Below are 26,042 nucleotides of genomic sequence, written 5' to 3' on the forward strand. Positions count from 1 at the left end.
CAAACCATAATGGCACAATGACCTACAAACCACAACCCCACGGGAATTATTCACAAGCTTTTAAATCAGATTCTATTAAAAGTCAGCTGCAGCAATGCAGGAGATGGGGGGTTGGGGGGTTCACCAGCCCAGACCCTGAGCCCATGCATTCTCACACATCATTTAATGAGCCCACACCAAAACAAAAGACATTCGCTGATCATGCCAAACAATGCTGCTTTGTTTCCAACATCCTGTATATTTGTCATCCAGCAGACAGATTTCAACACGGTTGAAATTTAAATTCATAAAAAAGAGGACACCCAAAAGTTGTAAGCTGTACAAAAATTAGTATTAATTATTTTTTCTTTCCACTCTGTCTGCTGTTTCCAGCGAGTTGTTAGCATAAGTATAGATCTTATTATGATAAGATGAAAGTATGATTTAAGTAATTAACCTAACTGAACCCAATTAATACTTAATGTAATGGAGAGTAATTTGAGATAAGGACCTCACTGGAAAAAAAGTGCAGTTCCACATTACGCAGATACATCAGTACACTGTAAAGACTCACACAGACTAAAATTATTCATCATGACTCAGACATTTACCAAAGCACCAATTATTATAAAGGAAACACCTCTTTTCATGTTTATTGTCTTCTTAGAATATTTTTTTAACTCAGAATGGAACCTAAATTTATGCAGCACGAAAACAATGAAAGAAGAAAAAGTTATTCATTTTATTTCAGTCATTTTTCCTCTGCTAAATCATCACTGTTGTGTATGTCCATCCATCCATCCATCCATCCATTGAAGACATTGAACTAAATTAAGGGGCTGTGCTTAGGTGTTAAGGTCAACTCACAAACAATGTCTTTGCCATGTTTTTTGTGTGCAAGCATGCTAACATTTGCTAATTAGCACTAAACAGAAAGACCAGCTGAGGCTGATGGGACCTTTCATTCACATCTACAAATATGAACCGTGCAATGGGGCCAAAAGTGTCAGGGGATCAACAAAGAATTTAGGATTCATCCATTGAGGACTATGAATGTGAGTACAAAATGTCATTGCAATCTAATAAAGAGTTTTTGAGATATTTCACTCTGGACCAAAGTGGTGTATCAAAGACCAACATTGCTAATGCTGCTACCAAATAAAATGACTATATAACCTCAGCTACTTGAGCATTTCACAAATATAATTTTATATTATTATGTATAACAGTATACTGTAGACAGTGAGGGAATGGAAAGGGAACCTAGTCTGGTTTTAGCACATTACTTTTGGAAGTGAGAATGTTTTATTAATACAGCTTTCTGTTTGTAAGTAGTTTGGCATTTACAGGAAAAAATGCATATAAAAAAAGTAATTGATAAATAATTACAGCGACTATTGCTCAAAACCATTCCAATGATTTTTACAAAATATGTAATAAGCCCATGTTGTGTACATTACATAATCTAGAAGTGCAACTGGAAACACTCAGCACTTTTACAGCTCTTTTCACTCCAGCTGTATAAATTGAGACCCGTTTTATAAGTTCTTAAGAGTGGGATCATGAAACAAAGCAGCTTGTTCACAGCACAGATCAGACAGCGCATGAAACGTCAGAAAGCTTAAATCAATCAATAAACACAGACTACCTTTAAGGTTTTCTGAAATTGTTTGATCATTTACACTGTAAACCACAAAGCATCTGAGGCTGCCAATTGCTGATCCGAGAAATATAGTGTTTATGATTCAATTTCCTCCCTGGATGGAGAGAAAAGTAGCACTACTGGTATAAAAAATACATCTGAGATACAAACAGCCTAATTCCTCTTGTTCTCAGTGCTCTGATGGACCACCTGTTAGACTTGATGCTCATTAGGTTGGAGGCTGGGAGGCCGCCAAGGGGCTGTTCTATCAAACAGTCAGACTCATCCTGGAGGAATCCGGCTGTAAAACACACTCTCACTGGGAAATCACTCAGACGAGCTCATAAAAAGGCACATATAAGCGTTTACTCACATGAGCTCACACACACAGCCCCAATACGCCCAAACAAACACATATTGCTGAATTTGAACTGCTTTCCAATGAACGCAGAGGCAATCACCATCTCCTGTCTTTAAAAACGCAAAGACCCATTATCCAGCAGGTTAGGATTTGATTTTCTCTTTGGGTGGCTCCAACATGACACGTTTCTGGTGAAAACAGATTATCTCGCCAGGGAGTAAGAAATAGCGTCCTTCAGCACAAAACAGATAATGTCTTTTGCAATCCCATTCTTTTTATGCACTATGTCATTAGCATTTACTGGTTTCCAGCCCTTTAAAGTAGACCAATTATGCTTGTCCTTATTTGCTTTCATATATAATATTTCAATGTCAGATGTTCATATCAAACATGGCCAAAAGCTTCAAATCATAAGGTAAATATATGTCAAAATAATCACTGTGAGCAAACACCTCAGATCTAAGACCGTTCTGAATGTCCCATTTCCAACAGTTTTTTCTACTCTCTCAAGCTTACATCATCGCGTGCCAGATTTCTTTATATGGTCATCTCTAGGCATGTTACTGCAGTGTTAACAGTACATACGATAACACTGCTACATGCTAATTTCAGGGAAAGCTGAAATTTCAGTCGCAGATTACATTCCCACAGGAACACATGCACAGCAGCCATGGGAAGTATGAGAAACATTAAGCGTTTTTAAAACATTAAAGCATGTAAACATGTCCTAGTAGAAACACAAAATACAACTATGAATCTGAAAATAAGCATGATAGGTCCCCTTTAAAACTGTGTATTCATTGGGTAGTTATGACAGAGACGATCTGTTGAATCTGAACACGTTCCTAAACCCAAATGTCTTTAACTTCAATGCCTGCATTCTAAGATGTTTTCAGTTTTTTATATTAACCAAATACATAACTTCTAAACATACTGATTAAGATCTCCATTTTGTTACCGTCATAAGTCCTGCCGTACCCCACACAATTTAACTATAATTACAGAAATCACAGGTACCATTCGACATGTCCCTTTGTCTCATTTGATTACCCCTGATTCCTCTCACTAGTGCAAACAGATAATGTTATCCTCACCTTGGATATTTATAGCTGTTAAACAAGCACATGCTGTTTCTTTACACCCTCTGCTGGGCCGTTTTCTATTCATGTGATTCTTCTTGGGAGTCAGCATTGCCTCCAATAGGTTGTGGAGGAAGTCTAGGTATCAGGTTACCCTCTTTTACATGAACAAGTTTTTCCAGGGGTAATGAGAATCTGTGCCAGCCCAGAAAAGTGCAAAGCACACTCAGCGGGCCCCAGGGGCAGACAAAATAGCATTAAGTATTAAGGCTGCTTAAATGGAAAGAAATTCACTGTGTCAACCCAATTTCCTTATGAAGGAGCGAGGAAGCCATAATCTCAAAAATAACATGTTGACAGCAGGTGGGCATTCATCCTGTTACTACTGTAGTTACTACTGTACTGTACTCTGTGTTAATGACCAAAACAGTGAGCTGGCGATAAATTACATTAGCCTTGGTTCGCAAATCTCTGACTCAGGGGCAGATCAGTAACGATGACTTCAAGACTACTGTGAGAATGAATTAACTGCCATCCCTGTTCACCTGTTGATTGCTGAAATTGTAATGGTCAGCTATTTTGATGAATTATTGTTATTTTTGAAGCTAAATCTTTTCTAGATTCTCAGATTTTAGGATTTGCTAGTTTTCTCAATTTTCTATTTTTGTAAATTAAATAACCTTGGATTTTGGACTGTTCACTGGAAAAAACAAATAATAAAATATGTTGCGTTGAGCTCTTGTAAATTCTGAGCAGCAATATTTTGAGTAGGTAAATTGATTTCATTGACAGATTAATCAACTAAAATTACTCTTTAGTTACAGCATTAAAGCTATTTCCCAAAAAGTCTACAGCCAGTTTTAAAAAAATGCTAATGTTAGCATATACATGATCTCAATAACAGGTAGCCTATAATGTTTACCATGTTCCTCATCTTAGCTTAGCTTCTTAGAATGCTGAAATATGTCAATTAGTACTAATGGCTTATGGGAATGTCATTGGTTTTTCTGGTGTTTAGTTATAAAATTCAGACCAGATAATGGCGCTAAAGAAAAAGTTAAGGGATGACCCAAGTTATTAGACTGAATTCACTGGGGACCATGAATGTCTGTACCAAATTTCATAGCATGCCATCCATCGCTTGTTGAGATATTTCAGTCCCAACCAAACTGGTGGACTGCCTGACATCGATATCCACAGAGCCAGGAGGTTAGCACAGCCAAAAAGCATCAAAGCAATTGATTTTCATGGTATAATCGAGCATTAGGGCTAAAAACAGAACATCATAAAACATGGTGTTGTAAACCTACACAGATACAAACCAGGCAAATTCCCACAAAACACTGAAAGGTAAATAATGACATTCAGAGATGAAATTAACAAAAAAAGATAGTAACCCTGATGGTAAACACATCTTTTTCCTTTTTTACCTTGTTAGATAAATGACAGTGACATAAATTCCTCCAGAACAATGCTTGCTTGTGGGGTCTCTAAGGGCTAGATAGGATTTGCAGAGCTCAGGTGCTCTGCAAATCATCAGTCCAATCAGCCTCAGAAAGCTGCATAAGTGTGGGTTTGTGTTTACATATCTATCAATGAGCGACAGACAGACTGCACTAGTGAACCCTTAATTCTGTGATATGCTTAATTATAAGCAAACTGCATTCTTTATATGAAAGAGAGACAAAGCTGTGAACAAAGCAGTAGCGTCTAATTAAATGAACCTGCTAGAATGTCAGATCCCTGATAACAGAGTTCAGAGGAGGATGGGTGCTCTCAGAGGAGAGATTTATCCGCCTGTTCGACAGTCAGGGAATTAAGCTTGGGAGTAAGGACTTATTTCATTTACTTACCTAGTGAGCCATATACAATCCAGAAGTACAGTTGGGTCAAACACTTTTGGCTACATACATACTGCTTACCGTTGTCTGCATCCCTCTTAAATCATGACTAATGGCTCAGCTGCAGAGCTATATATCTTAAAAATATTACAATCCTGTACTAGCCATGCTAGCAGTTTGGTTGTCTGCCACTTTGGTCCAGACTGAAATAAAACAGTTGAATGGATTGCTATGACATGCATGGTACCTAGAGGATGAATCAGTCATACAGATTTTTGTGATCCCCCAACTTCAAGTAAAGTACTGATCTCAAGCGCCACCAAATATCAATATTTGTGGTTCTAAGTAAAATACCTTGACAACTATTGGATGGGTTACATGTACTACAGCTGTTCAGTAGAGTAGAGGAGTAGAGGATGAATTGTAAGATGTTGGTGATAGCCTGATTTTTCAGCTTGTGTCAAGCAAGTATGCCAAACTGCCTCAGCTTATGGGAACTGCATTGCTAGTCAGCAAATGTTAGCATCACTGTTAGCATGTTAGCATGCTGAAGTTAATATTTAGCTCAAAGCACGACTGCTAATTACAGCGCTACAGAGTTTCTGACATTACAGTGTAAGGGTCTTAAGCCATTTCCTCATGTGAATTCCGGAAAACATCTGATTAATACTATCCGGACATTTGACACAAATAACACAGAACAGGAGATAGTCCATGTCAGATGTGTTCTCACTTACAGTCACTTAAAGTCTGCTTGATGTCCGGTCAAACAGATTCAGACATCTGCGCTCTTCCAGGTAATGTCTAGATAGGTTCAGGTTTGCAGTGCATGTGTGAAAGGGACTTAAGTCATGTTGCTTAATGAAATACTATACAGTTTAATTGATTAGCAAAATTGCTTTCAACAATTTGTTGTCAATCAATTAATTAATTAATTGAGTAATCACCAACGCAACAAAGGCAGCTACTTTACAACAATGAGACCAAGCCACTTCCATCAGAGCTCATAAATCTGAGCTAATTCTGGTCTTTTATGCTACAGTTCAAAGAGCCAAATAGGAGAGGACTCATCTCTTGGATTCTCTCTTGGAAGACTATTGTCCTCTAACAGATATTTCTGCCAGTGTAAAAAATGGCTTTGACCACACAGCTACATGCAATACAGCAGCTTCATATCTGTGTGGAATGAGGACAAAACAAAGCACTCATCTGTGAGTTCATCTCCTCATAATTCATCCACTGAAGTTCAGTTCAAGCTCAGTCTCATCGTTGCCAAAAAGCAATGGTGAGTGTAAGTGAACTTCTGCTGAATAACAAAATCACTTGCGGTGGATGCAATGGAGACTCCCGCTCTCTGCCATGCCTGTTCTGCCAGTGTAACAGAGAGCATTCCTGGAGCTTAGCAGATATTAAAAATTCAAGTCACGCAAACTGGGTTAAACACCACACAGTGCACACATTTAGTTCAGCTCAGTAGCCAAGGGGTCCAAGCCAGATTCTCACATCTTGTGGCAAAGAAATACACACATTAACACTTTGGAGTGTTGACTGGAAGCTTTGCTCGTCTAAAGGAGCCAGCAGGAAAAGGCTGCTCACCTCAAAAAATAAAGGGTTCTTGTATGACACTTAAACTGTCTTTTATGGTGAAGGTAGCAGGGAAGACGACTAGACGCACATAGCAGAGGTGAGATATCATCCTCCATACTTGCCTCCTCATCACTTCTATAATCCTTGCTTGGAGGGCCGCAAGTGAGGGACCTTCAGTGACAGGCCTTCAGCAGCAGCACTCGAGGTGTGCGCACAGGTTTTATGAGGTGCAAAGTGAGCTATTATTCCCTCCAACCCTTCAACTGCTTTTCCTGAGGGCGAGGAATTCTCTCTAAACCCCAAAGAAAAATACTTGTATACTTGTGTTTTTATGACTTGAAAAGTCTACTTGCAATTGACCTATCCCCTCTTTTTGGAAAGGCTGAGCTGCCAAATACTGCACTGCATGGATTCTATAATGCACATGTACAAACATATGGATAAAGCACTACACCTGAAATCAAAGTCGGATCCACAACCCGGGGGGGGGGGGGGGGGCAGACAGCATGTCTGGATTAGTGTCCTTCGATTAATATTCATGTTTTCCCAACTAAGGGAGGCCTTGCCCTGAGCAAATGTATTTTGTGGAAATAATGGAGACCATTTTCTCCCATACATTGGGTACTGTACGCTGCAATCAAGCCTGCATCCCAAAGTTGTGAGTTCAACATTTTTTCCAATATAGAGTACAATTGTGGTTATTCATATTTGCAATGACTTTTAATGTGGGGTTTGACCTACACACAACACAGCATAGGGGAGTGATGTCTCCATGGGAATCCATGACATGCTATAAGAAAAGCCTTTGTTTGGGATCCACATTGCATTTATTGTCCTTTATCACTTACAATGATGGGCAGTTAAAAGGAATGATTCTCTACCTATAGTATAGACAACCACATGGTCAAACATATGACCATTAAAAACAAATAGCCTGTGTCACTGAGGTATGTTTTGTTTTCTAATAACATCAAATGCAGTTTGTCAAAATGGTTTATAGCTGAGGCATGAATGAAAACAAAGAGCTGCAGCACCATTTCCACAGCCTCATCATGTAGTATTGATCTTCCAGTGGGTCATGGAAACCTTTTTTTTTCAGTCATCCCTCCCTCCGCTCAGCTACGCCTCAGGACTGTACTTGTCTTCTCATTTCACCATGCCAGTAGGGGGCTGTGACAAATCAACTACCAGTCTCTTGCTGGTAAACTCTATTAGAGGCCACCACCGACCCTTGGGTCTTGGGGCAAAATACTGTTTTAAATACTTTTCAGTTCATATTATCTCATAGAGGAAGAAGGGTTTCTAAGAATGAGACTCGCTACATTCTATAATGTTGTCATCTGTCAACAAATACCACAAACAGACTAAAAGCAATAATGAACTGATGCAGCTAACAAGCATGTGGCTATGTAGCCAAAATCAGATACACTCACTAAAGCAGTATAAATGTATGCTAATCCTAACCCTCAACTGAAAGCAGTCCTCAACAATTTACTCCTGTTTAGGTAATGTCTACTAAAAGCTACAGTCCCAAGCTGTTTAAGGAAATAATTGAGTCTTGAAAAAATAAAATAAAATAAATAATAATAATAATAATAATAATTGATCATATACCTTTTTTAAATATGTATGTCTTCAATAATAAAGAATGGGCTTGGGGCCAAGTGACGCAGAGTTTTAAGGAAAGGAGAGTAACATCAACTTTTGACATAACCTACTACAACAAGAGACAGGATCAGGGATGTGACTATAAACTGTTAAAAAGATAATGAGGAAAGAAGACAGTAACTTGGATGCTTGGAGTGCAACATCAATAAAACAGTGGACAGATTTTTGACTAATGCATGGTATAAGTACACATCTTGGTTCTGTTTCTGTCTATTTAAAGAGAAATCTGGTGTTAAAAGCAGCAGTAGGATAATTACTCAACACTAGTCAAAGTCAGCCATACTTTAAGTTCCTCACAATCAGAGAGCATTCTTAAATTAGCAGGTACTGTCTGTTCATTCTAAACCAGGCATAATCATTTCATGATTTTCCATAAAGGTAGCCGGTGATTTAGCTTAACCAAAAGTCTTGAGGTAAACACTGCTGAACACTGAGCTGGTGTTTTTTTTTTTCTTTTCCAGCTTATAAATCTCACAATTATCTGAGTGGGCTTACTGTATACTGCAGAAGCTTGTCCCAAACAAATAGCCTTAAATCCCATTCAAATAAACACAGCCGCAAGAGCCATAAACACATCCGCAACTTGAGCTAATAAATCGAAGCTGCTGAAAATAATGCAAGGACGTGCCGTCAATCCTAGCAGACATGTACTGTGTGAGGAAAAAGTGTTGACTTTGGGCTTTTGGTTGACTGATGCTGGAGATATGCCGGGATGTTGGTCCATAGTAGTGGGTCCAGTTATGAATGATTTAAATGACATTCACTACATTTTGTATTTTGGCATTGCTGGACTGCCTCATTAACCTGCATTATTTGCAGTAAACACCATAAGGCACTAGGTGGAATTTCATATTTTTATTTTATTTTCCTGCTAATAAAGTGTGGTTGACCTCCTAAGTATTTGCTAATGACTGCGTTAGAAAAGAGTATTTGTATTCCTGGCAAAAAAAAAATTAAAGTGGAAAATGAGGAAGGCAGTACAACAGATTAAATGTTTATGAAGTGTTCCAGTAAAACTAATGTTGGCCACAGCACAAAGCTGGCAGATAGATAGACTCAGATCAGCCAAAGGTTGCACCACACACAGCTAAACTTGTATCATAGTAGCTTTATTGGATCGACAAGGTTAAAGCTGCTCAATATTTTACATTAGAGACGTGTCATACTGCATCCAGTGTTTTTTGGATAGTGCTTCCACAGCGTTCTGAGACTAGCAACTCTAATAATGCAAATAAATACCTGATTTCACCACTGTTTGTCAACAGTACATTATCTGCAGACATGTGAGAAAGTTTAGAACCAAACAGCCAGGTACACATTAGGTCAACGGTACAAGGTTTATGAATATGTGAACTCTGCTTCAAAGTTTTAGAGTTGTCAGAAAGTGTAACTGTTGAGGCAAAAACATTGTGCATGTACTCGTGGTTTTATCTCAAGCTGGGGTCAGGACAAAAAAGTAAATTCTTTGATAATTAAAAAAAAAAAACAAGATCAAGATGTCAGACAAGTTTTTATACACTTTGATCTCAATCATCAATTTTTGAATTAATTCAATGATCAAGATCAAATGCACCTCGCCTTCATGGTTTTTTCTTTTCATCTGAAGATATCTTCCAGTTCAGGCACGAATCATCTAGCAACCATTGCTAACTTTTGTACATTTGTGCGTGCCGAAAGACAGGTATGGATCTAAATTAAGAAAAGTGTAACAGCCTCTCCACCTGGGACTAAATGGTTTAAACCCTTAATCTGGTTTAGACTGTGGCAGCAGCTGACTCACCCTTGGGAGTCCACTGGCAGTTACACAGAAAGCCTCCTAAATCAAATAAATCTGCAATAATTAAAGCTCTTAAGACAATCCTGTTTTATGAATTAATATATCCCAAGTCTATTTTGAGGATGCAGCTGTTCAGATGAAAAAAGTACAGCATCATCCATCTGTTACATTGTTTTAGGTACCTTTGCCAGTATTATTATTATTAAAGTATTATCTGTGTGATTAATATGAAAGAACCTGCAGAACCGCATGCAAGAATCTGTTTTGGATTATTGTGGGCACTGGGACTTTGATGCACGTATAAACCCAGGCAACACAGTGCAGTCAATGGACCTGTGGCCCTTCTTCCGCTCTGCTTAGGTTTTCACTCTCCACAGTATCCCACACACACTGCCATACATTTCCAGGCCAAGGATTTCCCTGCCATAATGAAAGATATTTAAATGGAGATTAATTGGTTAGGTTGAAAACGGGAAATGTAATACTGTGAACAAAATGATGGCTTGCAAGTAAAAATAAGCAATGTTTCTAATAGCTAACATCTCCATCAATCAGATACTAGACATGATGCAAGGTGGTTCCTTGTAGAAAATCAGATGAATCTTGACGTTGAATGACAAGAATATACTCAGCCAGACAGACGTGTATTGTTAAACTATTAGGTCTTGGCAATATGAATCTAAGGAACTGAGGAAGTGTTTTACAGCACATCATTTTAAATTTCACCATACGCTAGAGGCCATCTTTCAATGGAATCCCATTTTCAAACTCAACCTTTTATTTGATCTCAACTACACACCTGTCCACAGACAGACATATGTAAAACACCTGGCAAAATACCAAACATCGCTGAATCACAGCTCTCAGATGGGAAATAGTAATTGCACAGGGGAAAGCCAGGTTTGAAATCTAGTGGAAAACACAAACTACCTATGAAAACAACAGCTACCGTATTTTTTGGATTATAAGTCGCAGTTTTTTTCATAGTTTGGCCGGGGGTGCGACTTACACTCTGGAGCGACTTATGTGTGAAATTATTAACACATTACCGTAAAATATCAAATAATAGCCCGGGCTATTATTTATCTCAGTCACGTAAGAGACTAGGCGTATATCAGCAATCGTCACACACACACGTCAACCAGTCAAAATTCGGTGGGGGCGGGTCATGGCAGAAGTGCATTGTGAAAAAAAAGATGCTACCTGCTAATGCTTGAGCTAAGCGGCACATTGTCTACCTTTGGAGTTGGTGGAGTTGTTCAGAAGTGACACCGAGGAAGAAGAGTTCATTGGATTTAGTGATTAGGAGTGACGGATTGTTTGGTAAACGTATAGCGTGTTCTATATGTTATAGTTCTGTGAATGACTCTTACCGTAATATGTTACGTTAACATACCAGGCACGTTCTCAGTTCGTTGTTTATGCGTCATATAACGTACACTTATTCAGCCTGTTGTTCTCTATTCTATTTTTATTTTAAATTGCCTTTCAAGATGAAATGTCTATTCTTGGTGTTGGATTTTATCAAATAAATTACCCCAAAAAATGCGACTTATACTCGAGTGCGACTTATATGTGTGTTTTTCCTTCTTTATTATGCATTTTTGGCTGGTGAGACTTATACTCCGGAGCGACTTTTAATCCAAAAAATACGGTAATTACACTGGTAAAAAAAACATACAAATGTGTAACCATAATCAAACTGAGAAGAAGGGATCATTTTGTGTGTTATATAAATACAATAAAATTAAGAAAGTAGCCATAGATGCAACTGTAAATTGTCTTTAAATAAGTTGAGTGGTTTAATGATACTGGGTTAGCAGCAAAACTGACAATTTCACAAATGTCTCTGGGCAAAGGGTTTTCTCACAGATGCAGCTAAACACTTTTCTATTGCACATTTCTTTTATATGTTTCTACTTTTCTGTAATTTGCATAGAAAGTTCAGTGCCAGACTTTTTCTGCCTTTTTCTAAAAACTCAACTCTCAAACACATTTTATCTGCATTTCAGAGCATCTTGAAAACAGGTAAATTTAAGAAGCATTTATTTTAATTGTTCAACAGAGGTCAGATTTTCTGATTTCTAAAGACCCCTCATTATCTGTTCAGACAGCTGGCAAACATGCCAGGGTGCATCCTACCAACTCATTTGTTAATTGTGACAAATGCGATGCACCATAATCTCCTACATAAATACAAACTGTACTTGTTGGCCACATGCAAACCATTGCATACAAAACACTCAAGTTTTTGTGAGGTTTTATTTTTAAGTCTCAAAACTAAAGTTTACCCACAGAGAATATATTTTTTCATGCAAATGTATACTGCAATATACTGCAGGCAATAGAGACACATGTCATTCCTTCTCATTTATGGATTCACACGTCATTGAATGAATGGATGGGCTTTATGATGGCTGCAGGAATAAATTCATGGAATCCTTAGTCACCTAGTAAGGGGCCAGGCATCTGCGTGCTACAGGGAAACTATGGTGAAGTGTTCATCGCTAAAAAAATCAATAACCTCGGAATGAGCTGCCAGTGGTAGACGCTTGCTCCTGAGGAGAATGAGGAGAATGAGAATATGAGGGGTGGGACGTGCGGTTTAGGAGGTGACATAATCACAGCGCAGATCAAGGTCTATTGTCTCGCAACAACAGGGCCCAGTCTCGAGGGAGCAAACGAGCACACACGGCAGGTACCCTGAGGCCTGCATGCTTTACTTCAGTTGTCATGAGGGAGAGTCATCAACTCCATCAATCAAGTGGAGTAATGGGCACGCTGCATTAGAAAATGTTTCAGAGCAGTGCTAAATGAGAAGTGAAGGAAGGGAGAGCAGGTCATTTAATCTAGTGTTTAGTGATGATAATGTATTTTTCTTTACACAAGTGATGGAAATTTTCCAGCGGGTATGAGATAATATACACCTCTTCCCACACAGAAACTGACTCGACTCAAAGAGTTTCTTGATATAAGTGTCATTCTCCTCATAGTGTAATTTGTCTTTTTCTGAGATAACAGAGCTCGTTTCTAGAAGATAAAACATTAAGCCTTACTATGGGACTAAAAGACTTGCTAAGGTCAACATTGTTTTGGCAGAAAGAGATGGTTTGAGTGACGGTTAGTTTGAAGAGTCGTGAGCCTAGTGTGTCTGAAGGTTAAGGTCTTCATCCCCCTGGCAGTCACTCACACAAATGAAAACAAAGCTTGCGAGCCAGCAGGTCCGTGGATGGATTTCCCTTACACTGCTTCCTAATTAAAACAGCTGCTGATGTTTCTACCATGTGCTGGCAAGATATGTGTCTACTGTACAGGGTGGACGCGTTTTTGAAAAGCCGATTGGGGGATTCGGTGTGGCTTTGGGCCCTCTTAACATCTCATCAGGTAAAATGTTGTAAGACCCCTAAGCAGCCGGAGTTCACAGTCAGGACAACACGTGCTCACCGCAGACTGAAACAGATCAGCCTCGAGGCCTTCACAGTCACACTCCATCTAATGCCATAATGCTCCATCAGTCATTCTTTCTTGCCAGCTCTGCTCTTTTCTCTTTACCTTTTTTTTTGCATACCTTCAATCTATCTCAGATTATACAATTATTTTTCTTGAGAGCACCTTTAAGAAGTCTCATTATTCTGTCAAAGCAGCTGACAGTCTAGATCCTCAGAACCTCAGGGGCTGGTAAAGAAAAAGTAGTCGCACACACTTTCTCCCAACCCAAACTTCCTCCTCGGATCAAAAATAAACTCGGCAAATTGTGTGTATCCATCTCCCGCAGAAGAGGAAGACCTCACTTGGCAAAATAGCCACAGGGGAAAGTCGCACATGCAAAAGGTCAAAGTTGAGGAGAAACGGCGGGCCACAGATACTGAGGGTCAGTTCTCAGCCAAAATAAACCACTGAAATCAACCCTGTAAACCATCATGATTCCATCAATCTGTCACCAGTGTGATTTTATTCATGATGACAGAGAGAAAGGGAGAGAGAGAGAGGGCTCAAGAGAGAAAGAGAGCAAGCGGGAGAGTTGGCTCTGTCGGTGAAATACAATACAACACAAGCTGTTCTCCATCTGCAGACATGTCAGGCTCGTCTGCCTCACCAAGCCTTGACAAGCTTCATTAGAACTAGTCAATTTACACCGCATTTGATTGGGCCTGGTAATAGCACAGATGTATATCCAAACATAGAAAATACATGGCCCCTACTTAACATGACTTATTAGAAATCAGTTTAAAAAAACATTTATTTAAAAACTCTACAGGTGTAGCAAACGTATTAACAGAAACAGTAGCATAATACCAGCTCCAACAGTAGAAAGTACATCTATAACTGGTTTCATTCTTTCATAACCCTTTATTAAGATTTAACTCTTGCCCTCTCTCAGTGTAGCTATTTGATGAAAGGCTTGGCAAGGGTCACATCCAAGTGAGGTGATTTTTTTTTTTTTTTTTTTTTACTTACTTAAATGAAACTATACGAGGACCTGGGCCAGACTGGTCGTCTGGTTGTAAATAACCTGTGGTGTCCCAGAGGGTGGCATACTGCAGGCTGTTGTGCTTTGCACGCATTTTGCAGAGTACTAAAACCACGCACTGCGTTCCCAGGGCTCAACAGTATCAATTAGGGGCAGCTTGTGAAAAGATGTGCTTCCTCCGTTGCTGTGGTCTGGTCAGAGGTAGGAAGTGAGGGAAGAAAGAAGGGAGGAGGCGACTCCTACAGCCGGGATGGGGTCCAAAAGAATTCAGTCTTCAGTCAGCTTGTTCACGAGTCCGCAGAGAAAAGTGTAGTACAACACAATCCTATCTCTCGTCTGAAGTGTACAATAATGTTCGCTCTCGACAGACACCTCAACTCAATGACTTCAGAGAACACACAGCATCAGAAAAAAAAAGGCAACAAGGGGCAAGTGTTTTTTTTGTGTCCCAGCGTTACAAGCCTGAGGGGAGCTACAGGTTACCCGCAGCGGCTAAACTGGCCAGACCACAGGCCCTTCTGTGCTGCATTTGACTCACTTACCACACTTAGGAAACACCAGATACTGCAATCATACTTGAAACCCGCTTTAACCACAATAATAACACAAGCCTGGGTAATTCCAACACTTGTGTCCTTTAAGGAATAAGCCTGAACCTAAGAAGAAGGGGAAAAGTCCTAACAGGTGATAATATCAAATTAATAGAAAGTTTAGCATAATATATTGTATTCAGTGACAGTCCACTGTACAGGGCTGTAAATCTGTGATCATTTTATTCCCTGGCATCAACAGTGGCATTTGCCAGGTTGCCCAAGGCAGCGCGATTTAGTCGAGGGTCAGCCATTTCATCAGGTTTGGTTGCCATGGCTACCATGGTTGTTTGTAACTGCCCTTTAGATTGAAAAATAGCGTTTTCTGATCTGACCTCCATATTTTATCAGTGCCTTTCACAGGCGATTACAAATCACTGTTTGAAGAGCAATACATTTTATGATGACACTGTGGTTAAAGGTTGCATAGGTTAGGCACACATATTACTTGTTTAAGTTTAGGAAAATGTCATAAAAATGACTATGAACATAATCACACTTGCTGAAACAACTCTTTATGTCATTCTTCTTGGGATGGCAGTCTCAAAAGTATTCTCAAAAGCTTCACAACCATCAAATCTATTCACAAAAACACCAAACCCTCCCAAGTGAGAGTACCAAGAATTTGATTTGGGTTTCATGTAAAATATGATGAATAATTATTTATTTCAATTTTTCATTATTAAAATATAATTACTCCAATGACAAATGACTAAAATATGGCAACCATTCCGTCAGCTTTGGCAACCGAAAATGGATGGCTGGTTTCCAGCCTGGCAACCAGCTCTACAACCTGTCAGGCCACATTTCCCCAAGTGCATTGGCTGTCACATCATCTTTCCAGCTGAACATCCATGCCACCCAAAACTAACAAGTTGAGCTGGCATATTTATAACACAAAGAAGCTTCTGTTTGCTCACTTACTGTGAATCCTCTGCCCTCCTTCCTCTGTCTCAACACTTGAAAACGCTAACCAGAGCACATACAACAATGCCCTCAAATTGGTTCTGACAGGTTTGGTCGCCAAAGCTGCAGCAGTTTTCTTCTTTGTCCAAACAGTGAACAACACTGAGGTCTTGCTTCTTTGTCCTTCATAAACAACAGGCCAACACAACCAGGGTTTAATTCCCCTCTATTTGGGGACAAATGGCCTCCTTCATTGGGTCCAGGGAGAACAGAGGTACCACACAGCCTCTTCTTGTCACAATGGACAAAGGCATTGCCTCTGAACCGGCCAACTTGTGTCATAACCTTCTCGAAACGAGCCAGTGCTCCTTGTCAGAGAATAAGGCCACCGAGATGGAGAGGCCCGGTGAAGAGGGGTAGCCTTCTCCTCTTCCTTACTGAAAAGGGCACACTATAGCATCCCTGTTGGATATGGGGGACAGCGGAGGTTTGTTTCTAATGCTGGGGTGCTCTGCTTACACGCTGTGCCCCCTCTCATCCAAGTCCTGTTAATCCCATTAATATGAAGAGGGCCAAGAGCCTGAGAGTGGCCACGGCTTAAGAGCCATCCACCAGCATTAGCCCTCAAAATCAAAACCCCTGTCTAGACCCATTAACAACTTAGCCCTGCAGAGTCAAATCATTTGAGACCCACGTCTAATGATGGGAGCCTAACTTATAGCCAACCAGCCATCCCCTTGCACGTTCAAACCATTGTTTTTCAGGAATGCATAGAGCTGACACACCAGATGCATCATGTGATTTGATTATAAATCCCACTAATCTCATTCTGTTGGTCAAACAGTACATTTGATCCATCATTTTGACTTAGTGTATTCCTTGGCAGCTTGAAGGCCTTTCTCACATCATTGAGTAGCTGCGCTGAATGTCTGCCATGCAATACTGACCGTGTGAGGGATTTGCTTATTGGATGATGCAGTCTAGTATTAAACATTATTCCCGTTTAAGGCGATTATTATCCAGTGTGTCTGTCTGTCAGTGTGTAGCCTACTGTATGTGTGTGTGCCGCTATAACCACATGATGTATTAGGAGAGATAATCTGTAGGCTTTTAATTAAATGGCCAGGCAAGGAGCAGTGAATACCCAAATAAGACGTTGGTTAACGTCTCGTGCAGTGCAGCGAGGACAATCTCTAATGCCTCAATCCACCACCAGGCAGCTAACCCGACATCTACATATGGCTACATTTCTTAACCCAACTGCATACCAGTCAGTTGATTATAAAGCATTAGAGCCTGATTAATGCAGCTTTGAAGCAGCTTGCCTTGACCAAACGAGAGCACAGAGAGGGCTTTCAAGAAACGACAGCCACGGTGACTGCTCATGAGCAGCTTTCAATCCCACAATGAGAAAAAAGACCTAGAGCAGTAGCATATCACAAATAGCGATCAGCTAAAGCGAACCTTCCCTACCCCGTCACGCATATTCAATTTCGTTAACGGCAGATAGCAAGTTTGCTCCGATAATCAAAGCAAGTTTCCTTCAGCTCAACACTGTGTGATCAATTCCACATCAGACGATCACAGGTATTTAAGACTCACGTATGTATTAAGTTTCTCAAGAGTCTGGACATCATCTAGATCTCAACGTTATGGGTGGATTACTGTGACTAAGTGAAAATCTTTGACTGCTGCTTACTTAGTGGTGCTACCGTGCTCAGGACTACAACCTGCTACTGAAATTCCAGTTTTCATTTCATTAACTATTATTAGAATATCCATGACTAAGACAAGACGATGATGAGATGGCAGCACCATCATGTAATGTTAATTCTGATGATTATTAACTGCTTTGGGCACCTTCAGTTAAAAAGTAAATTAATCTGATCGGCAGTTTCATACATGTGTTTGATTTTGCAGCAGCACACCGCTGTGAACTGCAGTGAGTGTCTGTGGTTAGTTCATGTGTCTGTAAAAACAGTGGGACAATTGACTGTTTGTGGTTAGTTCAAATGTCTGTAATAACAGTAGGTGTATGTCAACTGCTAAATTCAGTTGATCAGGTGAAGTGAAGACAAGGTTGTAGGTTGGTGCCTGTGTTTTTAATCAGATAATAAGATAAAAAACAAAATTGTACGAAAATCAAATCAGTCAGTTGGACTGAAATGACAAAATTATTGTTTTTGGCTAGATTAGATTAACTGTTCAATTTATTCTGAAATCTGAATTCAAAGAGAAAACATTTTGACAATAAAAAAAAGTGGACTGAAATATAATGACTTCTCTCCAACTAACATTAGACTAAAACATTTTGAGTTTTTGTTGACGAAACTAGACTAAAACTATGAAGAATAAAAGTGACTAAAATTACTAAAACTCATTTTTGTCTAAAGACTAAACCTAAAATAGCTGCCAAAATCAACACTAATGTATGGGGACCAAATGTTACTTATTTGACCATGAACTGAAATTGTGACCCAATGGTTTTGCTAAAGGGAAAAGGAGGTAGTAGTAATTAGGATTCATCCAGTTGGGAGCATGAATACCTGTACAAAGTTTAATAGCAGTCCATCTGATAGCTGGTAATAGTCTAGACCAAAGTGGTAGACTGATATACCGGCATTGCCTTTAAAGAGCCATTCCACAACATGGCTAATGGACTTGTTAATGTAATAGCAATCATTGGGTTAATAAGAATTGGCATGCTTTTGATCATGTAACTCAGATAAATATTTTAATGTTTGTACTTTAATGAAGTAGTGAACTTTGGCGAAGCATCCGCTATGTGAAGATCACAGCTGAATTGTAGGTCAACTATTCGCAAACTTAAATTAATGTTTCTTCCAACCTTCCATTGCCAGAGCAGTAAGAAGGCTTCTAGAAGGAGAAAGTTCACCTAAACCTACCAGGGTCACACTCGCCAATACACAGATTACACAGTGGAAGCTGCTTTCCCACTCTGGGCCACACGGCAGACTGAGGAGCTAATTAAACTGTTTTGACAGTCACTGAAAAACCTGGTGAGGTAGGCAACAGGATTGCAGGGTTCTGCTGCATGTTTGCGTTTCCACACATTTTACATGTTACAGTAGGAAGCGCATCAATAAAACACTTTCTCAAATTTAATCGCTATTGCACATTTTTCAAATATGCAGGTATTTCAGATTTCTCCTTTCTTCCCTCACCACAATAAATGCAGTACAAAGACCAGCGTTTTTTTAAATGAACTTTAGGAGGGGAAATTCAATAACCAAAATAGTATGGTGAAGTCTTATTCTGGGCCTGATGTTAGTGTGGGAGAAAAGAGAACATCATATCTACTCAGCTGTTTACTATTGACCTAAATATGAACTCGCTCTACCCACAACTCCGATGCTTCAACTGATTCTGTGGTAAGGAATGAAACGTACAAACATTTCAGAACCCCTCATTAATGGTATTTTTAGAGGCAAATTAATTTCTGCCATGCTAGCTTATCTTGTAATTGTGGCAAAAGTTAAAATAATAATTTCTATTCTCAATGTATATCTGTTGGAGAATGAGAGCTCATTGTAGGAAATGGAGATACAATCTATCTGTGGTTATACACTGAGCTGATCTTTCCAGGCTGGTGTAGCTCAAATAAAGATGGTCACGGTGGTGGCACATTCTAAAGGCATAATCAGACTGCAACATGCAAGCAGCTCACAGCAAAGAGACAGTGAATGGTCCTTTGACATTCATATTGACATCATAACAGCACTTTCACTACTGTTTCGAGGTGTATATATTTAAAATATGTCACAGACATGAACAAAATGTAGATATTTCTACTTAACTTTCATTTCTTTTGAAATAATCTAAACCTTCTCTGTTTAAAACACACATAATTGACATTTCTAATGAGATTAACTAAAACATATTTTTCATGCTCATTATCATAGGCAAAACTCAGGTTAGAAAGACAGGCACCAATGCAGCAGTTTCAGAGAGGCAGCCGCCATGCACTGCTCATGCTTCTGGTCTGGCTCAGCTGTAATATAGAGATTCATTCATTTCTGTGAAATGACTTGACGGCTGGATATTAGTTATGTTTCTGTGATACTTTGGCATCTTGAGAGAAAAATAAGACAGAAACTGGAAAAAAAAAGAGCCAAAGGAACTTTGTACACTTTTTACTGTTACAAGTTTGTTGACACCTACTGTGTCTGGTACGTGATTGTGTATAATGTGTGAACGTCCAGAAATCACAACACTGTCTTCCCCTCATCTGAGAAAATCCATCAGACAAAGTGTGGGGCCAACAGGCTTGGGCAGGATGCCTCCCACATATCTCTTTCCTCTCCTGCCAACAGATTGCACTCCCTGGTGATTTAAGGGAGGAAACACACAAACAACAAAGTTTCCTTTAGACAACATTTCCATCGCACACTGAAAATAGCCACTACCACACTGGTGATCACTCATTTTCATAATTTCTTTGTGTTTTTATTTGACATTCATCCAAACCTATACATTAACTGATTTAGTTGGTCACACGAGTGCAGCAGAATTCAGCTATAAATATCACCTTTTAAGTTGCTTAGGCTAACCTGTTAGCAAACAGTTAACCAATTTACACATTTAGCAGATATAGCGAGCAACATTAGCATTCATTTTCAAGTAGTATTTTATGTTGTCCACCGACACTTGAAGAAAAACTACGAGTCTCAAGCTGCTAAATGTGACCCCATGTTCACAAGCTGTTTGGTGCTGGGAAAATAATGTACAGAGGGTATTTCTTTTGCTCTCAACAGCTGCTTGTTGTGGTTTAAAGAAACACTATGAGAATGTTAAGAGTGTACCCAATTACTATGTCTTGGACTAAACCAAATATGAAACTATATGCATGTGCTTTTGTTATAAGGCCATCTTCACTGACTCTAACGTACTGTCTGTGTCATTTGGGCACTTTAATGTCTCCATGCTGGCAACTACAGGCAAACAAAATATCCTTCATTTGAATCCACTTCAAACCTTCCCCTTCAAACTGCAGAATGGAGAAAAACCCCTAACTGCTTACCAAACGGGACCATCTGGAGGCAGTCGTCGGTTGATGGGAGCTGGACGACTAAGGCTTTGGGGGGGTTATTGAAGGGAAGGGAAAGAAAAAGGGAGAAAGAAAAAGAGCGGACCAGCTACATCTACTAAACCATGTCATGAGTCCCTCTCTGCGGGCAGGGCGGTAATTACAGGGAGCAGACAGAGAGAAAGCCTGAAAAAGCAGAGATACTCAAACTGCTGGGTTACCGCCCTTTGGGCCCTGAAAATAACCACAACTAGCCCATACTACAGCACAGGCCATGAGACTAGGGTTCCAGATCAGTGCACTGACACACAGCGCCAAGAGGGAGGCAGCCACGGGCACAGACAGCTGCTGAGTCCACGTCAGGCCAGGTAGGTCCACAGTCTGGCTTCCACCTCACAAGGACCACACAAAGCCTAAACAAAGTCTGTCTGAAGACCTCATTGTGATAAGATTTGAGATTGAGTGCCCAGTTTACTTTTATTTGTATCTGTCTGTGCATCTTTGAGCAAACTGCGATACATGATAAAAAAAGCCAAAATGAATAGAAAACTACAAAAATAAATAAATAAAAACTCACTGCTCTTTTTTTCCCCCCCTGACCCGGTTGGTATGATCATTAAATAACATGAGTCACTGCCCAAAGCACTGTGTGGCTTCTTTGCCGTCATCGACTCGAAGCTCACATCAAACCGCATCAGCATGAAGCGTTCGGTTCTGCCCCCAATCCCGACTTCTGTAATAGAGCTTTCGGGGCATGGAGCAGAGAGGCAGCTCGCCTTTACCAACTGTCTGAGCGTTATAAATCATCGCCCATGCCCAGGGAGGCTGCGTCCTTCACACAGGACCACAACCTTCACACATCCTCATACAGTCCCACCTTACAATATCACACCAGAGCAGAAAAATGAAGTGGGTGCAGTTCATCACATCCGTCAAGCTCCTGACAGGGAACGATAATCCATAAAGCCAGCGTGTGTGCGTAGGCTCAAATATACCTTGAAAACAGCTCAATGTTTTCAGCTGTTAAATGGAGAAAGTGGCGGCCTTTTTTATCTTCACTACTTGTATGTTCACCATGGTTAACCTGTGGCACAGAAGATTTTTTTCATTCAGAAGCTTTAAAAAGGACAGTGACATCAATTTTGCCACCTGCAATCATGCTTATAATGCAGTAATGCCAGGCTTTGTTGTTACTGCAAGTGTCCAGTGTGCAGCCTTACACAGAAAGTAACACAATATTGCACCAGTATTTCTCCTCTGACATTTATCTGGGCTCTCCCGTTCTTTCACTCAGTCCTAACTTTAGATTACAGCAGCAGATACACGAGGTACATAACGTATGATTCCCATTTTCCAGTGCAAGTGTCAAAACTGTGTATGTGTTAATGATGAGTGTGTCCAGGGGAGGGGGGAGGAAAAGCTCCCTGGGGTGCTTTGGCATCGTGCAGCAGGCCACTTTGTTTCGTTTTTATCGAGGGAGGGGCCGTGACTGACTGCAAGATAAAAAAAAATACTACCCTACATGGGATGTTTTTTTTCAGCCTGGAGTATTCTTGTAAAACATGAAAGCAGTTTTTTCCCTTGAATTGTGACCTCCCGATGGCCTTGGTTACTATGTATGAAATGCCTAAGTTTGCTCAAATTAATATGTAACCAGTGAAGTCGGTGATAAGAAGTATGTGACTGAGAACAAACAGTGCCCTCCCTAGAGAGTTTGGTTTGGCTCAATACTTCACCATGACAATAATACATAGAGAAAGCAACACCTCATTATGTATTCCGCTGCCATTCGAGACTTTCAACCAATCAATTGCAAATCCTCAGGTGTCTTTTATGCCAGCTCTGTAGCTCCTAGACGTACACACACCCACACACACACACCACAGTTTTGGATCCTAACTTTTAATCACTTGCTGAGTTTAGTCAATGCATTGGTTTCACAGCCAGGAGCAAAAGAGTAGCACAATCCATCTTTTGACGGAGAGTAACCAATGTTTGAAAAAATAACCATATTTACGCTTCAGCGACTATTTAACGTTCAATGGAAGCCACAGAGCTTCCTTTCTATTTTCAAATGCAAACGAAATAAAACATCAACAACAGATCTATATTTTCGAGCAGGAGGCATTCTGTAATACTGCTGTCCTTTGGGTTTTTAAAAACCATTATCTGAGTGATCCATAAATTACTGTCCGACTCACATTTAAAATAAATCTTGCCTACGAGCTGCAGGGTGTTGGGTGTCGCAGTTTGATTTATCGTCATTCACACATTCAGTATTTCCCATGATGACAGCGTCTTTACCATCGCCAAGTCACATTAGCTTTTTTTTACTAAACGAGCACAGCATTAGCAAGTTAGATCGGTCTGTGTGTCCAGGAGTGTTTTTCCTGAGGAAAGATTATATATATATATATATATATATATATATATATGTGCTGTTGCACCCTCCCTTCCTCTATCTCCCTCTCTGCAACAGTGGAGCCCGAGGGGACAGGAGACGGCTGCTAATTGCAAGCCTGCACAAAACACATGGTGTTAAAAACAGATAACACTGGATGACAGATAGCCTGCAATGAAAACATGTCAGAGACACAAAACGTCAGAAAATCTTTTTTTTCTTTTTAAATCCCCAGCCTGGTTTGGAGAACTCTGTCATGTTATAAGAAGCCTTCAGGATACAAGATACTACCAAAAAACTCAAATGATAACAAATAACATTATGTTAAAAATCTCTACACATAATAATCAGGGTTTGGGCTTTCTGTCTTCCATTAAAAATTGGAGGCCTGAGGCTCTCCAGCAGCCACACAGCAGCTGACTCTGCAGCAGCAGTCATCAGCAGCAGCGGTAGCCTCTCACCTCTGCACAGCACTGCCACTCCCTGACAGGTTTATGGACGCAGAACACCATCTTTCTTGCACAAGAGTTGCCTGAATTACCTGACCATAACACAAAGTGCAAAGACACAGCGACTCTACCATAAGAAAAGTATCAGACTTTCAGCAAAAAGGGCCTTTGGGGGTGTGTTAAGCAGGAAGTGTTCTATGTACAGAGTGAAGCTGTAAAGGAAATACACCACCAGTTGATGCGGAGGGTGTTAATGTAGTGTTTCACTAAGCTGTATCCTCTGGGTGTGTTTTAAAAGTTGCAGCTTATAAACACAAACAGCTGGGACAAAGCACATTTTGAAGATCACAAACTGCACTATATTCTGTTAAACACGTGAATTTACTCCTAATATCTAGAAATATGAGCTGAACCTCTATAAGCTATAAAATGACAGTAAGATGCAACATAGCAATGGCAGGAAAATGATGATGCCTCTGACCTACATCAAGTCACGGATGGCACTGACAACCATCCAGCCATAAAATATCAAATGGCCAACTGTGAGTAATGCAATAGCCCGCATTACAGCAGCGGCTGAACTCATGCACCGCGCTCGCCTCCTCGCTTTTAAAGTGGAACCTATTTTGAAGTAAATTAAGAATAAAATACTTTGCCAAAAGTTTCAGTGTTTCAACTTTTCAGCACTGGGACTTCTGTGTGGTGCTGTGAGGAGAGGAGAGACAAATTTCTCCTCCAGAGAATCAATTATTTCCTCAGCACATCTCAAGACCAAGAGCAACTCCAGACTCTGGAGACTGCAACACTTTTGAAACAGAGTCACCCAAGCACTCTGCCTTTTTACTGATGGTGTTACTGTCCAGCCTATTGGAAAGATATATGCTAGAAAGATATTACTGGAAGAATGCTGCACAAATATGACAGGGATGCTATGGGAAGTGTGAACATACTGTATGATCCCCTTAAACTCACTAAAAACACTCAAGCATAGGAATGTAACAGTGATTTTCAAGTTACTGACACACTGTTGCTTCTACAGATAGGTGAGGAGAAACATTTTCACTATACAGTTCTTCAGAGCACCATTGACACTCTATTGATAAACTGGCACTTTCCTTCAGGTAGCCCGCTTGTGTTAATAAAAAGATCCCATGAGTTAACTGACTGTTGCAGTGAATGCTGAGTTATGGCAACAAAATGAATGGAGCGCAGCATTATTTCTTTGCTGTTGTGCAGCGCTGTTAAGGTACAGGTGAGGACACATTTGGAGACAGTGGCGTTATAGTAACACGGGGCAGGATGTCATTCATTCACCCAAGTACCTGTCATCGTAGCAGAAATCGGCGCCCAGAGTGTTGACATACAGGACCAGAGCCACGGCGCCGCACAGCAATTCTGCAAACATTTCTCTGTCTCGCACACACGCGGGGGAAATGATAAAAGAAAAAAAGAAAAACTGGAAAGTTGATTTAAGAAAAAAAAATACAAAGATGCAAAGCGAGACAGAGAGAAGCCGCGAATCCAGATCTCTATTCCCTCTCAGTCCCCGTCTTTGTCAGGATGTCTCTGCGAAAACAAGTCCGCTCCCCCCCACCCCATCATCCTCGGTGAAGTGCACAAAGTGGATAATCCATAGAGGTCGCTTTCTTTCTAACCCATGTTGGGTTCTGAGCTGGAGGGCTTTTTGAACCAGCTGGGAGTTTAGACAGAAAATAAAACACGAGCAGCGTTTCAGCGAATCTGTGACAGCGGACCACACGCCTTCCCGTCACGGAGGAGGACCAGCGCTCTGATGCTCAGCGGCCGCTGCCGGATAAGAACCGCGCTCAAGTCAGCAGCAGTGGCATCTTTTAGTTCCGGTTAAACTTTCAAAATAAAAGACGCGGCTAAAAGTTACATTTTAGGAGCAATATTAGTGTCAACGTGACCATGATAAGTTACGATATAAGGACATTTTCTTCTAATTGTAGAAGAAAAATACCCAGCAACCTTTTTAGGACAAAATAATAATAGGCGTTATAATTATAACAATGAGTTAGAAGCCCCTGAAGCCCACATTGTATCATATGCAATGACTGCATACATTACACATATCAGCCATTCACGACTGATCATAATTCTGCCATTTCTATCTAAATAAAGCATGTTGCTGCCGATTTAAAACAGCCTAACATGCATTTCTACATTATCAAATCTTTGATATTTTACATGCTGTGGGTTTTTCTCACCTAAAACAGCAGGTAG

At 40.2% G+C, this 26,042-nt stretch overlaps 1 protein-coding gene across 1 annotated transcript in view; it reads right to left on the reverse strand.

Annotated features, from left to right (window-relative positions):
• tmtc2b (transmembrane O-mannosyltransferase targeting cadherins 2b) overlaps positions 1–25,349 on the reverse strand; it is a 92,091-nt gene extending 66,742 nt beyond the window's left edge. Inside the window, exon 1 of the mRNA XM_083915960.1 lies at positions 25,121–25,349. Coding sequence (XP_083772086.1) covers positions 25,121–25,203 — 83 coding nt within the window. The 5' untranslated portion in view covers positions 25,204–25,349. The remainder of the gene's footprint in view (positions 1–25,120) is intronic.
• Positions 25,350–26,042: the final 693 nt, after the last annotated feature.

This window comes from Echiichthys vipera (genome assembly GCF_963691815.1).
Source record: "Echiichthys vipera genome assembly, chromosome: 7".
NCBI lineage: Eukaryota > Metazoa > Chordata > Actinopteri > Perciformes > Trachinidae > Echiichthys > Echiichthys vipera.